This window comes from Agelaius tricolor, unplaced genomic scaffold (assembly GCF_023055355.1).
Source record: "Agelaius tricolor isolate 1412-34295 unplaced genomic scaffold, bAgeTri1.0.p SCAF_9, whole genome shotgun sequence".
NCBI classification, from domain to species: domain Eukaryota; kingdom Metazoa; phylum Chordata; class Aves; order Passeriformes; family Icteridae; genus Agelaius; species Agelaius tricolor.
In genome coordinates, this window is record NW_027269269.1 from 3,184,746 (window position 1) to 3,202,165 (window position 17,420).

Sequence of the window (17,420 nt, forward strand, 5' to 3'; positions counted from 1 at the left end):
AAAGTTGAGGGTTTGCCTCTCCACAAATTTCAACATGTCAAAAAGCTGATTTAGTTGGCAATATGAAATACTTCGGTGTAACAAAAGATTTTTGTCAACTCTACCTAGAAAATAGGGCTGGTAACCAATATATATGAAATAGAGTGGTATCCCAGATCTTTTGGGGCCAGGATGGGGGAAAAATATTTTTGCTAAACAGTGGTGCTAAGAGGTAAGAGAAGTAGTCTTTTAATCTAAACATAAGAAAGATTATCCAGAGGCAAAAGCATTTAAGGTATGAAATGTTTCTCACTGCATATGGCCCACAGCTAGTCTGAGAACTGTCACCCTCAATATGTGTAGGCCTTTAAATCATGTTGGTAGGCTTAGTACCCTTAAATACCCTCTTATCTTAAATACCCTCTTATCTTGCACTCTATCCACAACACGAGACCTCACTAATGCTATAAACATAAACCTCATTCTTTCCAGGCCTTTTAAGTTTTGTAAAAAAACTCCGCACTGTTGGCCTACTCAGCACAAGCACAAAGGACCACAAGACAGTCAACATGCTGTTCCTCCAGGTGCTGACACTGGGCAATGTGGACACAAGCCTGTTGGTGTCTATGAGACTAGCAGTCAGCTCTCTGGAAGAACTGAAAAACACAGCATAGCTATTGCTTCCTCAAAAGACACCAGAGACCCACCTAGAACTGAACAAAGTAAGCCAGCCTTGTATTGCATAGGACTCTCCCAGCTTCCAGTCTCTCAGGAGCATTTTCTCAGAAAGAGTCGTTTCAACTCTAAATAGAGTATCACAACAGACTTGATGTTTCATTCAAGTTTGTCTTCCATACTGCAGCACAAAAACCAATTCAATTTTAAATGCAGGTTTTAAATCTGTGAAACAAACTATCTGGGCTATCATTTCAGTTTAAATCAGGCTTAGAGCTTTCACAGAACATTTGGAACCAATTTAAGTGGATTTACAATCACATCACAGTTAAACCACTGTAACTTCCTTGTGTAGACAAGCCTGTATGGCAGGCAAAGGAACATTTGTTTATAGTTTGGATGACTATATGAGGGGAAAGAGGATGTCAGAAATAGCCTTCACTTCACTGTTTGGGGATTTTAGCTCTGAAAGTTGAAAGGTAGGGGGAAAAGCTTGTTATTATACTTGCACTGCTCAAATATTAGAAGCAACTTTAAACCACTTTACATTGGGTTGTGTCTCAGTCACTCAATTTTAACAATAGAGAATGTACCACTTCATGCAACCACATCCAACCACTTGTGGAGAAATACATCCAGAATTCACGTCAGACTCTCTTCCCTTAGTAAACTATGTGTTTTTCAGGTAAATTATAAATACAATTAATGTCTTTTACCCAAAACTTTTCTTTTCATCTTGCTTAATCCCCAGAAATAGTAGCTAATCCATTTTCACTGCTGTAATGTTAGGTCTTCAGATCATTTTAAGATGGCAAGTGGTTACTTGCATTAGTGATCTTGTCATTCAGAAGTTGCCATTCAAAGTTGAGGTTTTATTCCCCTGAAAATAACTCATTGAGGAAAAGCCCCAACCTTAGAGGCACTGTGTGTATGACACTGCTAATTCTTGGGCTGCATGAGGCTGGCAGACCTTTGCAAGGTGCTGACATACAAATGTTTCGCCCTTGGTGCCTTCCATCATTCCTGGGGAGTTATCTTCTGTCTTGTTTGTCTTACTAGTATCAGATTCTAGCATGAACACATGTTCCTTTTATTCAGATACAACAGTGTCCTAATTGAATACTACTCAATATTTTCCTCTTGAGGGAAAGAGGATTTGACAGGTTAGGAAATATTTCCCAATGTAAAGGCTACAGCAGCTTGGGTTTAATCATCTAAATTACCTCACAGTCAACATGCCCTCTTCAGGGTCAAAATATTTTTTATGCTTCTGAAACAGAGCAAAAGTTATTTCAACTTCCAGCTGAAATCACCCCCTGCCCCCAGAAGTACAATGCAATCATTTCACATGTTTCCAGACTTCAAGTTCAGATACCAGGAAAGAGACCACCAGCAAGAAAACCTGTACTTGGATTCTATGGAATCTCATACAAGCTTTTCCCTTCTGTCTACTGTTAAGAGATGAAACCAGAGATGTAAGGGGGATCCAACCAGAAGTGAGGAACTGCCAGGTCTACTTTTGGGCAATTTTTATAGAACACGGTGCTGAAGAAATCAGTTTCTATGACTCCTTTTGAGTACTGGCAACTCTGAGTGTCCCATGATTATAAAAAGGAAGCACAAAGCACGTGTTCAGCAAATAAAGAGCATTCATTTGATGTGGCAAGTTCACAGTATGGCACATGTAACATCAACTCACATTCATTCTCTTGGATAGACCTGCAGCTTAAATAATATTTAAAACAAGGAACTGTTGCAGGATGTTTACAGGGGCTTAAGAGGAAACAAGAAAATCACAAAGGAATAGAACTGTGAAGGTTACTGCATAGGCAAGGCACAGGAGACTTGGAAAATCTACAGAGCTGGATATTTGCAGATACTGAGTACCTGGAGACTGTGTGGTTCATACTCCTTCCTAGGGCTTGGAGTGTATGTCTGTGCTTTTAAAAATAGGCACGTGGGTGGGATCAGCTCATTCATTTGAATGGCTGTGACTTTCTTGATGCTCTTACGCCAAGTTAGCATTTGCAGTTCTTGGTGGAACTGAGATGCTCCTTCAGGGAGCTGAGCCCTTTCCCCAGTCACCGAGATCTTAGGAACACTGATAGACGCTTCCAAGGAGAAAAGATTCTGTATCGTGTATGACATAAACAGGACTTTCCCCATCCAGCTGATTGCTCCTATTCTCTGGTTACATTCAGTTTACATTAAGTGCTGTGAGGGTGTTTTTATTATTGGGGTTCCTTTGGGGTTTTTTTAATGGTCTTATTGCGTCTTCATTCAGGTGTTGAATGGCTACATTCTGCACCTGGGAGAGCTACTTTTCTAGAGATGTATTCTGCCCCTACCTAGAGTGAAGGGAGAAGGCAAGAAGGGGGAAACCGTAACTATGATTTAGTTGGACAAGTTTTTGCATGATACACGGTTTCCATACAGAAGAATGTCTTTTAGAGCCTCTGCTGTGCTCTGAAGAATTCACTGTCCCAATAATTTGTTAAGAGGGAATAAATATATATCTCCCCTGCATTTAATTCATCTGGCTTGGAAATTGATCACATCTGTTTATTCCTTTTTGTACTCTTCAGGTGCTTTTATGCACCTGATTCTAGTTCTGAAGCGCAGCTGCTGTTGGAGCAGTAGAAGAGGATGTGTACTGCAGCTAGACCACGGGGATCATGGTATGAGTGCTTCCTGTACACATGTCCCTGTCTCCCATTTTCTGCTCTATTAGAAGATAGCAGCACTTGTTGTCTTTACACTAGGTAGCTTGTGGAAGTTCTACTTGGATTATAAATTCATTTGGTGTCCAAAATAGCTTTGGGGTCTTGTACAAATAGTGTTTTATGATTTATATGTATTTGCTAATTTTAAAATAAGCTTGTAGCTAGTCTTTCATTGTATTTCTTTTTTGTGTTGTGTAAAAGATGACAAATGCATCTTCATTCTCAGAGTTGCTCCTTAGAGCATTGCCAAAGCTCAAACCTCATTTATGGACTTCATTCCTGTGAATGTCATCTCAGATTTTCATTGTGTGTAATCTTCCTGTGGTTTTGAGGCACTCGTTAAAAAGAGAAAGCAGATGTATATCTCTGGCCCATGTTTGGGGGCAATTTGGTGATCATTTGTCTTGTCACCTAGCAAGAAGGTGATGGTGCAAGTTAATTCTCTCTGGTTAAAAATCTGCAGAATACTGTGAAACTAAGAACTAGTGTGTACCAAACATCATCAGTCTGCCATAGTCTCTCCTGTATTACCCAGCTTTTGAAGGAGAGACATTTATAAAAATAAGTAGTCTTTTCTGCATGCTTGATGTTATGAGTGAATGCGCAATGCCTTCCTAAAGCCACGTCATGAAATCTTAGACTGAATTTGGGAATCACGTGAATGCTTTGCTCCTGTTTTTGAGCTTATAGGTTTTTCTTCTCTAACGTATTTTTTCCAGCAAAGAAAAGCTTTGGTTTTCTTTGTACATGTCTCGTTCAGAAGATACAGCAAATGCTTTAAAGACACCGCAAGAATTTCTTTGTACGTTGTGCAGGGAGAGCAAGCTAGTTGCTTTCCTGAAGAAGTTCAAACATTATTTCTGTAGTGAGAAGTACATCAATAGGTAATTTACTAGTGAAGTGATTGCACGTGTTTACAATGTGCTGTGTATTTTGGCAAAAGATGATTAGGACCCAATTCTTTTAGCTTTTGCCAGCACATAAAGCAATAAATGTAGACTTTAGTTACCAATATTGTATGTATTTTCTACATGAGAGGAGACACAAGGAGACCAGGGGACAGATTTTTTTTTTGTTGTACTAGTTTGGAAGTTTAAGGGAAGGGGTAGCATGTTTAAAAGCAGCTGTGTACAAAACAAAATGTTAGGTCCTGTCTGTTATTAGATTGTCCCATTGACATCCAAGAAAATGGATGTATTAATAAAAATGGAACAAATGCAATGAAAGTACTGGGAAGCTTTTCAGATTGCATTGTGTGTCATGGTGGTTTTGGGTTAGAATATTGTCTCTGTGCTGAAATGCTAATAGGGTTGTGGGTAATGAGAAACATGGGCTGCTCCTGGGATTACCCTGTAAAGGTTTTACTCTTGTCAATATGACAGAAGATGAGCTACAGTTTCTATAGTGGTCTGGCTTTTCTGTTGCCAATTTTGCTATTTTTCTTGGGTTCCAAGCTGTCAGGAAACTTCATATAAACTTCCTGGATAAAAGTAGCTTAATTCAAGGTCTTACAGAGAGTGAATTTTATTTCATAGGGAGGAAGGGGGGGAAAACCGACTTGCAAGGGAAACCTGGCCCTTCACGTAGCCATAACAGGGAATCCTAGGGGGACTGCAGTCGCAGACCTAAAATGACCTTGCTACAGAACTGCTCCTATTACATTTAATTCAGCAGCTCTGCAGAAGGATTCCTTTATGTGGTGACAAGAAAAGCAAAGTCTGTGAACCTGCATTTATAACTGTAACATAAGGGACTTCTGCAAATAAAAGTAAGAAGGGAAAGAATTGAAGTGAAATGTCCTATAAAATAGGAGCTGAATAATAACAGTCAGGGTCTTGGTCACTCTCAGTTTTATTCAGTCAGTGCAAATTGCATCTCTTCCTTGGAAATCTTAAAATAATTTTGATTACCTAACACATTGCATAGGTTGAAATCCGGGAAATAAGCATGCACAACTATATTTTAACTACAATAAATTAATATTAATTTCCTTATTACTTTTTATCCTGTTGCTCATTGTGTCATATGCAGGTATAAGTGAATGCATTTGAGTGTGGGTTGGTAACTCTATTAAGTTACATATAGGTTAATGGAAACTGCCAGCTACACAATGCTATGAAATGAAAGAAACCAAGAGCAAAAGTAGTACCATTTTCTTAATGAATTATACCATTCTATACGTTTCTTTCTCTAATTCAATACCTATCCTGCTCCATCCTGATACCCTTTACCCCTAAGGGGTTAATGCTTCTACATTCATAAAAATCTTTACTCCATTTCCTCTCTCCCCTTCCCAAATACACAGAATATTTGATAGTAGGTGCATGTGCTGCATTTTCTGTGCTTATTTCTGGAGTTAGATCATGTCATAGCTCCTGGCCTCAGTCTGTTTTTGCTTTGGGATGAGAGATGTGGAAATATTTGTTGCTGCATTCTGTAATGATGTGTTTTATTCAGGTTGCAGTGAGCCCTAGTGCATATCCCAGGTGTGACGAGCATTGGTGTGTTCAGCCTCACTTTTGACTCATGGTATTATCAGGCTTCACTCATGGAATGCTGTGTGTTTTGTTGGCTTGCTTTCTGCTTCTACATCAGTACCAGACTGGTTGATGGTTTTTGTAGCTGTTTCTGTGCTTTCTTTCCATTGCCCTTACTTGGGTTATAGTTTTAGCATCTTTTCTTCCACAATTCCCTAATCTTCTATTTCCAATACTGCTTTTCTTGCTATTTGACATGTATTTTCTTAGTGGACTCCAAGTGCTTAGCAGAATTTCAGCTGGATAAGTTACCTGAAAATGCTGATGTTTTCTCACCTATCAATGTAAACAGTTAAACTTCTTTCTTTCATTTGTTTATTTCAGCACTAGAGAACAAATTAGGAATAACAAATCCAAGGCACTTCTGTTATGTTATCAGTGGTTAAAGATACCACATAGCTTCAGAAAAGCCAGCAGATAATTTAAAACCATATAGTAGCATGTCCTTATCTTGTGTGTGTGATATGGGTCAATTACACAGTTGTGAGACTTGTATCAAGACCAGTCTGTCATGATTATGTGCTGAGGATATACCATAAGCTATTAATAGTCATATTGTACCTCTCAGTTCCACAGTGATGTGCTAGTACTCAAGGGCAGTTAAAGAAGTTGATTAGGTAAATCCAAGAGGCAAAAACCCCACCAAATAAGCCCCCCCAAAGACATGTTAATGTGCCTGATTTGACTGCAGCCCTGTAGTCACTGCTGCTGTGTGCATAAGCATAATGTCCATGTCAGTGGAAACCTGTCTTTATGGTTGTTTGCTTTGTAAAGGAAGGCTGATGGCGCTGGGAGTCCATAGCAGAGTTTCCATTGCTCAGCAGCAGACAGTGTGGCCTGGTGGGACGTTCCCAGCTTGCCAACCAAGCAGCTGAGCTCTCCTCAGTCCCCAGGCTGGGAGTGGGAGGAGGATGTGGACAACAAGCTCCTGCCTTGTTTCTTCCTCTCAGCCTGACTCCCAGCCAGAGCATGATACCCTGGTTGCTTTGTAGAATAATGATGCAAATTGCCAGCATCATCAGTCCTGGCAGCTTTGCTCTAGCTATGGGTTTAGACCCCTTTGGCCAAGCAGATAGACTGAAACTCTGCATCGTGGTAGGGCTTGACTGAACCATGCTGGGTATTAATTTTTTTTTTTTTGACAAGCTACTATGTGAGTCCTGTGACTTCAAGGGTGTCCCATATATATGTACAAAAATCCTAGTGTAGCAGTGTCAGCTTTCTTCAGAAAACTTAAGGAAGGATGAAGAATAACCTCAGAGTAGAGCTGCCTATATTTGTAAAAGGGAAATGTTATGAAGAGTTGCTAAATTTAACTACATCTTTTGACAAGTACATCTGCCTTTTGGCAGGGCAGGCCATTTATAATCACATTATCATAGGCATGCTTCTGCAGCAATTAGTGTGCTAGACAAATATTAAGTCCCTGTAATACTTCACGCCAAGAGAGGTGGAGAAATAGCCTGCCTTTTCTCTATGTGATTTCATAAGGTCTTAAAACAAAGTTGTATTAGAGCTCTGAACAACGTGCTCTAATGGACTGTGCCTTCATTTAACCAGTGACGTAAACATGGATAGGATAATTTAGCACACTGATCAGATGTTCATGTAACTCCAGGAACAAAAAAAAAAGTAAAACCATTACCCAAAAAAAGGCATTGGCAGGGCATGCTATGTTTTTTCATGTTTTTAAATGCAGTTATTAGTGTGTATTTGGGGCCAAATGTTGCTGGAAGAGGCAATCTTTTAGGTCTTAGTGGCAAGGTCTTTTGATGTATGCTGCATTGTCATTTGAAGGTGTGGTATCTTATCACAATGTTCAAAACTCCTGGGATAAGCAGCATAATTGTTCTCAAGTGGAAACCACTGAAGAAAAAACCCAGATCTTTGCTAGTTCTTACTTTATTTTCAAGTCTTCAGAATTATTCTGAGGACTGAAATGGAAAGAATTGTGAGTCCAAGTGTGGGGTAAGGCTCCTCTTGTCCTCTACCCCTTCCATTCTGCTCTGTGTTTGCCTCTCTCCTATTGAATGTTACTTGTGCTTTGCAGGAAGGATGTTAGCAGCTGATCAGTTAGAGAGGAGGAGCACAAAAACTGTTTTTATAAGGAAGAAGTAAAATTTTCTGCATATGCCTCTTCTGTAAACAGTGAAAAACGAAGCTGATAAAATCTGTGCTCTTTAGTATGCTGAAATATGAACTATATGAAGTCAAGAATAGAAAAAATACAATAGGAAAAATAATAAATGTTCAAGATTATTTTTCAAGCTTATTTAATAAATCAGTGTTTAAAGCCAGGGAATCTCTGTTGTAGTGGTTGCTCTAGTATCTATCTGACAAAGCATTGCAGTCAGTGCATAGGGTGTTTTTAATGAGACAAAAGCAGCGTGAAACTTTGAAAATAATTGTTAAGACTGGAGATGATTTTTAACCTTGAATAGGCACTTGTTTGGAGTGCACAGGCCTAGAGCAAATTCTTTTCAGTTGTAAAATATCGATCTGTTTTCAGCAAAGAATTATTAAACACTGGGGGGAATAAAAGGAGCAAGGGAAATATTCCTCAGCAAATGAAGTGAGTCTCAGACAGCCATGCCTACCCTGTCAAATCTTATTACTAACACACTTTGCCTACATTATAAAATTGGTGCTGTACATTCTCTAATGAAGGGATTATTTTAAGGCTGTGAGCATTTGGGTAGGAATAAGAGGCTGGTGTTGAGAGAGACATCTGTAATGAGAGATCTTAAATCAGGATACATTATTAATGAACTGCATGGGAGACACACAAACCTGCTTTATTGGGCAAACTGTAAATGAGCCTGTTTGGTAAGAACATGCAAAATGTGTGTGTGCTGAGAGAGGGTATTTTGAGAATTTAACTAATTTCTGAATAGTAAAGGCATCCAGTCTGGCTATAATTGGTGCCTGTGGCAATTGTTGGTACCCTGACTACATTAGCTTTCTGTGCCCTTTAGCAGAATTGGAAAAACATTTCTAGTACTCGTTAAGCTGTCTATTATCAAGCCTTCATAAATATACACATTTAGAATAGAGATGATTTGCTATCCCAGTGCCTTACAGCGCTTAAATAAATTAGTTCCTACTATTTCAGGCATTAATTTTGCAGTAATTATGCATGAAGCAATAATGCAATTAAAATTGCCTTCCAACTTCCTCAAGTGGGAACACTTTCTGAAAATAATACTTGATCTTTTATCAAAATACACTCTAGAGCAGGTGGATGTGCTGTGTAGCTCCAAACAGCAGTGTAGGACTGTTCTACCTTGAGATCCTCAGTTTGCCTGCAGCTGAAGTCAATATTAACCAAGTATTACCATCTGTTGGCTTTTGCTGACCTCTGGTTTATTCCCTTCTCCCCTTTCTCTAGTGGCAAAGTGCCCACATCACAGCTGAGTGCCCACATCGAGTGCTTCTGCAGTGGGGTTTCTTATTTAAAGAATGCAACTTCTTATTTAAAGAATGCAATTCCTTCAAGGCAGGAAACATGGGCTAGCTTTCAGTTTGCAATGTTCTAGTTTCTTTTTGCACAGTACCTACTAGTTTCACATCTTTGCAATATCTGTTATAATAAAGCACAGCAATGTATCAGCCCAGATTTCAGCCTTAGGTCTGAATCTCTTTACATTTAAATTGGACCTCTCGTTTCTTGGGAGAAAGGTATATATTTTGTAGCTGAGTTACAAATAAGCTTTTCCAGCTTTTTGGCAGCTAGGTAATAGTTAAAGTGAAAAGATTTCTTTTTTCCAGCCAGAAAAGAGGTTTAATAACTGTGGGTCCATTTGTTCATAGCAGTGCTGGAGCTGAGCCCTACAAACCCCTGGAGCTTGGCAAGCCAGGCAGACTTGGCAAGTTTTCCTACCAGCTTACTGAGTCTGAGTCAAGCGTGGCTTGTTGCAACTTCAAATATATTTAGTACATTTTGTTAACATGAACATTAAGGTGGAGAGTTTGGGTTTGTTTTTTTCCTTTGTTTACCTTAAGGTTCATTATGCTCTCTCTACAAGCAGTTGGTCCTTAAACCATGCATAGCAGTTTATGGCTTGTGTTAAATTCAAAATGAATGTGCATTTTATTTAGAGTATCTGATTTACTCTTGACATGAAGATATTGAGGAAGTATGAGACAGTATCCCACAGTCTTTCTGTCAGTCAGCTTTTGGTAGTATGAATCTGTGGAGAAAACAAGCAGAGCTGTTACTTTCCAGTGCATTGTGACAGCGATAACTTTTCCCCTCTGTTAGGAGCCTGTTGTGCATGAAGACTTTTAAGTGTTGGAAATGCTCTTACCTCTAATTTTTACCTGTGTGGATACTGCTGAAAGAAAAAGAGTTTAACTTGGACTTTTGGATTGGCCAGACACTGAACTTTCTAAATGTTAGTTCTTGCCTATCCAAATTATATCAGCCTTTGAAATAGGGGGAAAATTTTTCTGTAGAAAAAAAATTCTTTCAATGTTGAAAGATGCTGCAGAGGACTCAAGACAGTATTTACTGCAGTCAGACATCTCAGTATTCTTTTATATTGACTCATTCATCTCAATGTGGTGTTAGCACATTGGGTCTTTAGTGGATTCTGCACCATGCAGTTCTGGTACATCCTGAGTAGAAGGAATTGGTCTATTGAGTGAGTGTTTCTCACTTGTGCTTTGACAACCTGTCTGCTGCTTTGTAAGGCATCCTAACAGCTCTGCTCTTCCCAAATTTTATGTGATTCTGTTATCATTATTGCTAATGTTTTTGTTGAGAAATGTAAATCGAAGAATCCAAGATGTTAAATTTGCCTGCTTTAGGGCTTTTCTTCTAGCCATGGGCTAGCTACAGACATTCTGGCTGCTTTGTTTTACCCTCTTGATGGATAATCAGCTATGTCTGTTGCTGGAGGACTGGTTGTGGGAAGCTATGGTTTCAGAAAGCAGTTGTTTCCTAAGCAGCACGAGCCAATGTTATAAAAGGCCTCATCATTTGCTACCAAACCTTTGAAGTTTGCTTTGCCCAGTGGGATCTAGAAAACTGAGCAGAGCACAGTCAGGTTGCCAACTAAGCCAGACAGGCTTCTGATTTGTGAGCTATTTATTGTTTCTAGAATTGCTGCCCTCATTCATTGTTGCAATTAATTGCAACAAGCCTGGAGATGATAAATGCCTAGATCATTATTGCTAAATATCTGGGAGCATGCTATTTTAGAGCTCAGATTCCTCCTAGAATAAACCCTCAAGTTCCTAACTTGAGCATCCCAAATAAATTGTGGTTTCTTTTTGGGACCTCAGGCTTTATACCAAAGAGGTTTCATATGTTTCTTTTGAAGAGCTGATGTGTAGAAGTGGCTGGAACACTGAGAGTGAGAGTGTGACTGGCCAGTGTGCTGCTTTGGGCCATTAACTGTGTCATTAGAGTGAGGTTTAGAGAGTATTCCTTCAAGGTAGCAATGCAATAGAACTGATGATAAAAAGTTGGGATGTAGAGTGTGTCTTCTCTCTTTCTTCTGGACAGAACTGGTGAGGTGAATCTTTAAAGGCTCTTTTAATTGAATGCATGTTTGGCAATGGGAAAGAAAGAATCACTTTTTTTAGCAAACCCAAGAAATATTTTGCAGTTTATACTAGGCTGGTGCATTTCAGTTAAGTGGCAGAGGAATGAACCTGTTGGCCCTTAAGAAAATTTACAAGGACACTTTGTAAACTACAAGCTGCAAGAGGGGCAGCAGGTATTGAAAAGTGCAAGCTTCAGAGTAATATAGTGAGAAATAAATAGAAACTCGCTACTTGAAAGAGCAGCTGATGGTTTAAAAAATTACAGGAAGTAATTTTAAACAGATTATCAACTGTGAAAAACATAGCTATAAACAGATGAGTTGGAATCAGTGTCATTGTTTCTTACTTGAACAATGAGAGTTCATTAGAACCGATGATTAATTTCAAACAAGAATGGTGATATAATAGCTGTAAGAATTAGGGAAATAAGAGCTCAACTAACCTGGTCTGTGGTTGTGAACAGTGGTAGTTCTCTGGCAGGCTCATCTGGTCTCCAGCTTTCCTTCTGTGATTTTTTTTTTCAAATTGCCTTTTGCATCTACAGCATCATCTGGGAGACATTTCCATAGACCAGCCATATATTGTGTGAAAAAGTTTCACTTTCGCCTTTTGTGTAGCATGTGAATTTCATGTTGTGCAGCAGTGCCTATTTGGACAGCTATTTGTTATTCTTTCCAACCCTGTAAATACTTTAATATTGCATGAAGTTGCCTCTGTCCCATGTTAGAGTCCTGGTCTGTTTTGATATTGCATCTATGAAAACAGTGATAGGTCTTGATGCAGTCTCCTTTTCTACTTGTTTTTTTTTTGGGGGGGAGGGTTTTCCCTGATTATTCTGTATTCATTTTGGGTGGGAGCAAGGAGAGATCAGATGATGTACAGCTAACTGCTTGTTATCTGAAATATTCTGCTAGGCCACTAATACTGCACAAGTGAGCCAGAGAATAAATGATGCTGGTAGGAGAGTGCTGCACAATGAGTGACAGAATGGTGTCAGAAAAGGTACCTGGCACTAAGTGCCACAGGTTCTCAGGGAGCAGGAAGGGAATGGGCATGGTTAGCACTTGACTGATCTGCAATACGTAGTGCATCCAGTGCAACATGGACTTGTGAAGTAAATGCAACACAAAATATGTTGAAACAGGGTGGTTAGAGGGAGTATTCTCACACGCAATATTGAAATAATTTTGAACAAAGTAATATGGTGTACTGTGGATTTTGAAAGGGACTGTTGCCAGAAATTCTCAGAAATCTTTTGTTATCTAATAAGTGTAATGATTTCACATGCAGACTGTTTCAGGCTGCTCTTAAACTGCTATTGTTCTTTCAGTTTCCAATTTACTTGGAAAATAATAATTCTTCCCCTTCTTTATGTTGTTTCCCTAAGCTTCTTTCAATGTCCACTTAGAAACTTTGTTCCAACCCAGTACAGCAGTTTGTGCTTCAAAAAGGTGCTTAAGCAAGATTAATAGGCTCAAAGAAGCTGCATCCATGGAAATGCTGAAAAGAGTTTACCTTTGCACTGAAGCTTAAAGCTGTTTCCTGGGATTGTGTCATTACAGAATCCCCTCAGTTGGAAAACAGCTTGAAGTCCATCTAGTCCAATCTTCTGTTTAAAGCAGGGTGAACATTAAATGCAAATTGGTTGCTCAGGGCTTGCCCAGTTGCATTTGTAAACTTGATAAAGGATGAAGACTCTGCAGCCTGTTTTGCAACCTCTTCCAATTTTAATGATTAAATAGGTAGTTTAATAAATAATAATGTTTGCATAATTTAAACAATAAAATTACAATATAATCATGATCATGTAACTGACAAGCAGATATCATTGTAATTCTGGGACTGTAAAAGTCAATACAAGTTAAGCAGAACATCCATCAAAGCAGTTATCTTGAAAATTCTGATCTTTAGCAAACATGATGGAAATGAGGCTGGCTTCTGGCTGCAAGCATATTAATTTGCCAGTGATAAGGATTTTGTAATAGTTTGATGCCATCTATTTTTTAGAGCAATGATGTAAATACAGCTAATTGCTTCATAGCCTGAGTACTTTATTTTATACAAGGAGTACTTGGCCAGTATTTAAAATGTAAGACTTGAAAGTAACTGCCTGGCACTGCTGATAATTATTTTTAGAGCATGACAAGCATCTGTCTCCAGATGGTGGTCTGTATTCCACATCCTTCTCCTCTACTGTGAATGGAAGGATGGACTGCAGGAGTAATCTAAAGTTTTTTGTAACTTGTTTCTTTTTCAGCTTTGGTTTGCTTTCGTTAATGGATTTTCCGGGCAGATCTTATTTGAGCGATGGTGCATCGGTCTGTATAATGTGGTAAGTGCTGCATGTTTGACTTGATAGTGCTTGGGACTACTGTGTTATTTTGTTGTGTCCCATTTTTCACAGGTAACTGTCCTAGGTGTATGTCAGGAAAGGTGAGTTCATTTGTAAAAGCCACTTTGAATCCACTCTGAGGTAGGGAAAATAAAATTTAAAAATTACATTTTTATTGCAAAATGAAAATTTGGGAGAACACCTTGAAAATAAATGTTTAACCTAATATAACCTGCATAAAGCTCTGCAGATTTTACATAGAGTTTAATTTCCTCTTTGAAAGCATTCAGTGTTTTGTACTGAATATTTTTGTGACAGATCATGCTCAAAATACTCCTAATCTCTGAGTTTTGATGATTTTTTTCCCTTCAGACCCTGTAGAGTTAGATGCTGAGAGGAGTTACTTTGGGTTGACTTGTGCTCCCTTAGGTACAGAAAGAGAAGCTGCATCACTGTGTCATCAGCAGTCTGGGAGTGGCCTGCAGGGTGCCACACTGTGTCATATGACTTTATTACTTAAATCAGTAATCTTATTTAATCAGTCACATAGATGAAAGCCAGAAGGATCTCTGGAACCAAGTTCTGTAGCATACCATAGACCTGTGTTGGTGTTTTTGAGAGTGTTACCTTTGCAATGTTACGAGTGGCCCAGTGCCTGGATTTATAAACCGCTAGGACACTGTTAGTGTTAAAGAGTCTCTTCCCAGGGAGAGAATTTAAATTTTTTCGTTAAAAAAAACTAATTCCAAATATATGCTAATACAGAAAAAGCCAGCAAATTATCACTGAATAGTATTAATGGAACCACTTAACTTCTGTCACATTAATTTTAAAAATGATGGCACAAGCCCCCATATTCCATAAGATTTCATACTCTTAGTTGAAGATACTTATTCAAGGATTTATGATTCCCTTGATTCCCTTCACCCTAATTTCCTGACTGTTATGCAGTCTCTGTCATTCATGTTTAGATATTTGCATCTATTATCTTTAAACCTCATTTGATGAATCTATCTACTCTGACTAAAGCTTCTGGATAAAACTCATCTTCTGTAATCAGAAACTAAACCTTGTTTTTTGAGGTCAGTATTTTCTAAAATTAGAACTGGTTGTGTGGACTCGTGGAGAATCAAGTGCTTGTAAGATATTGGGGACTTCCACAATTTGTTGGGCTGAGATTTTGAAGTGCTTTTAGCTAAGTCATTCTCTTCTTTGCAGATTAACCCTTTCTTTCATTAGTAGTCTTATTAAAATATGAAGTGTAGGAAATCATAATGGCTTTGTAATTCCTGATTTTGCACTAGTTCACACTGGAAGTTTGCCTTGGTGATCAAAACCACTGGAAGATTTACTTCGAGCGAGAATGTAAATGCCCCAATAAACACAGGAAACTAGGGGAAGTACGTTAAAGCTGTATTGAGAGCATGGTCTTCTTTGGAATATATTGGACCAGTGCTCTCAGTTTCAGTTCTCTACCCTCAGCCTGCTGCCATTTTAGCCATCTGGTTTATCACTTCATGGATGAAGACACACAATTCCCACTGGACTGAGGGCTGTAATTATTGATTCTCACTCATCTCTGTTCCTCCCCATTGTTCTTTGTCTGCTCCCCTGCTGCCAGCGTGCTGCTGGTGGGAATCACATCCCACCTTCTCCAAATGTGCACACACCCTAGAAACAGTTCATAACTCCAACCTGCTTCTTAACTTCAAGAGCACTTCGCAAACTGGTAAAAATACATGTACGTATAGGATTTAAAGGGATGTTTCTGATATAAACTGTTGATGTAAAAGGAAGTGAATGAAGTTTAGTGTTCAGACTTGCACCCTGGTGTAACTTTCCCTCTGTGCCTGCACTGTGGACCACAAGAGACATGGATACCCAAGCTGGCTTTAAATGAGCTGCCTCAGATCCTGGAAACACTTCAAGAGCAGCAATGTTAAAGTCAGTGGAGGCTAATTTACTCTGCTTCTGGCAGAGTGTCCTGCTGCCTGTCTTGGAAGGCTTCCGAGGCTTGGTCATCCAAGCGTCTGCCCGTAGCACAGACACACACTGCAGTTAATTTGTTCCTATCAGTTCATGCCTGCCAGGGGAATCCCCAAAGTACCATAATGCAGAATGGCCTTTGTTGCTCAGTAGATTTTTTTTTTAATGTGATTTCCACATTTACTCTGTCTGTAAACTTAGCAGTGGTTAAACACATTGCATATCTAATTATGGCTACAACTGCCGCTATATTGGAACCTATTCCCACAAGGCTATTTTTTAAAAATTCATACTGTCTTTCCATTGCAGTACAATGTGTCTGACCCTTGCTGGATTAGCTGGTACCTCAGAAACTTAACTTCTTGCTTAACTTCTTGGGTTTAAATTATTGGTTAATAGTACTAATTTTCTTTCATGTTTCTACTGTTCACAAATCAATATTTGAGAGTTACAAATGAATGTTTGGACCATTGAAAATGATGCCAAATGACATGCTAGGTAGTAGTAAGTCTTCACTGAAGTCTGTGAGAATTTTGCTTTTGCCTAGATAAGGAAACATTATATGAGATAAACTTAAAACTAAGAGCTGCTTTCAATTAGTATTTGCTTTCCTTGCAGATTTTCACAGCACTGCCACCCTTTACTCTGGGAATTTTTGAACGGTCGTGTACTCAAGATAGCATGCTTAGATTTCCACAGCTATACAAAATCACTCAAAATGCAGATGGTTTCAACACAAGGGTAAGGAAAACCCTGTTACTCTAAGAAAAAACATAGGCATTCTGATATTCCAGATTTTTCATGTCAGAAAATAACCTATTTCCTGATGTTACTTCTGCTTTATGCTAACCACTGAGAGTGATTGTTCAGCCTTCCAGTTCTTTTCAAGGGATTATTTTTTATTTAAATAAAGAACATCCTTGTTTATAAATAAGGATTTTCTGCTGTGACTTCACCTGAAACTGCTCCTGAAATATCCATAAACTTAGATTCAATGTTAGATTCATATCCAAGTATGATTTTTCAATTCACGGCTACTGAAAAGCCACAATGACATTGCCTGGATTTATTTAACATATGTCTTGTCACAGCACTCTCTGCTAGGATGCTTTTTCATAGTTAGCATAGCTCTGTTCCAGTAGTTCTTTTGGAAAATAGAATTTGAATTGGCTTATTTGGACTTCTGAGTTTTGAAGAACACATTTTACTTCATTTTGCTATTTAAATGCTGGAAAATGCCAGCATTTGATATTTTATCTTTTCCATAATGAGCACATCTAAATGTACTTCTGAATCAAGGAAGCTGTATGATTGCTTTGTTTGGAGAGGAAATTGTAGAGTACATAAAGCTTTAGTTTGTGCAAAATTATATTATCTGCTAGTAAAAACTGTGGGGCACAAAGTATTTATCCATTTAAAGAAAATAGAACATTTCATAATACTGAATCACTCTTTTAAAATCATTCATTGAGGTAATTAAACAAAGTTGACTCAAGCTGTCTGCCTTATTTAAATAAAGATCTTAAGCTGAAGCAGGCTTGCCTATTATGCTTCAAGTTGGTAGAATAAAATGATCAAATTGGACCAGTGTTTTCATGTGAAAGAGCAGAAATTGTAGGAGAAAATAGATCCTGCAGA

The 17,420-nt window shown here is 38.6% G+C and overlaps 1 protein-coding gene across 4 annotated transcripts in view; it reads left to right on the forward strand.

Moving 5' to 3' along the window:
- ATP8A2 (ATPase phospholipid transporting 8A2) overlaps positions 1-17,420 on the forward strand; it is a 320,133-nt gene that overhangs the window by 194,695 nt on the left and 108,018 nt on the right. For all 4 annotated transcript variants that reach the window (XM_071434042.1, XM_071434041.1, XM_071434040.1 and 1 more), the window contains 2 exons: positions 13,722-13,796; positions 16,401-16,523. In XM_071434042.1, the coding sequence (XP_071290143.1) occupies positions 13,722-13,796; positions 16,401-16,523 (198 nt within the window). The remainder of the gene's footprint in view (positions 1-13,721; positions 13,797-16,400; positions 16,524-17,420) is intronic.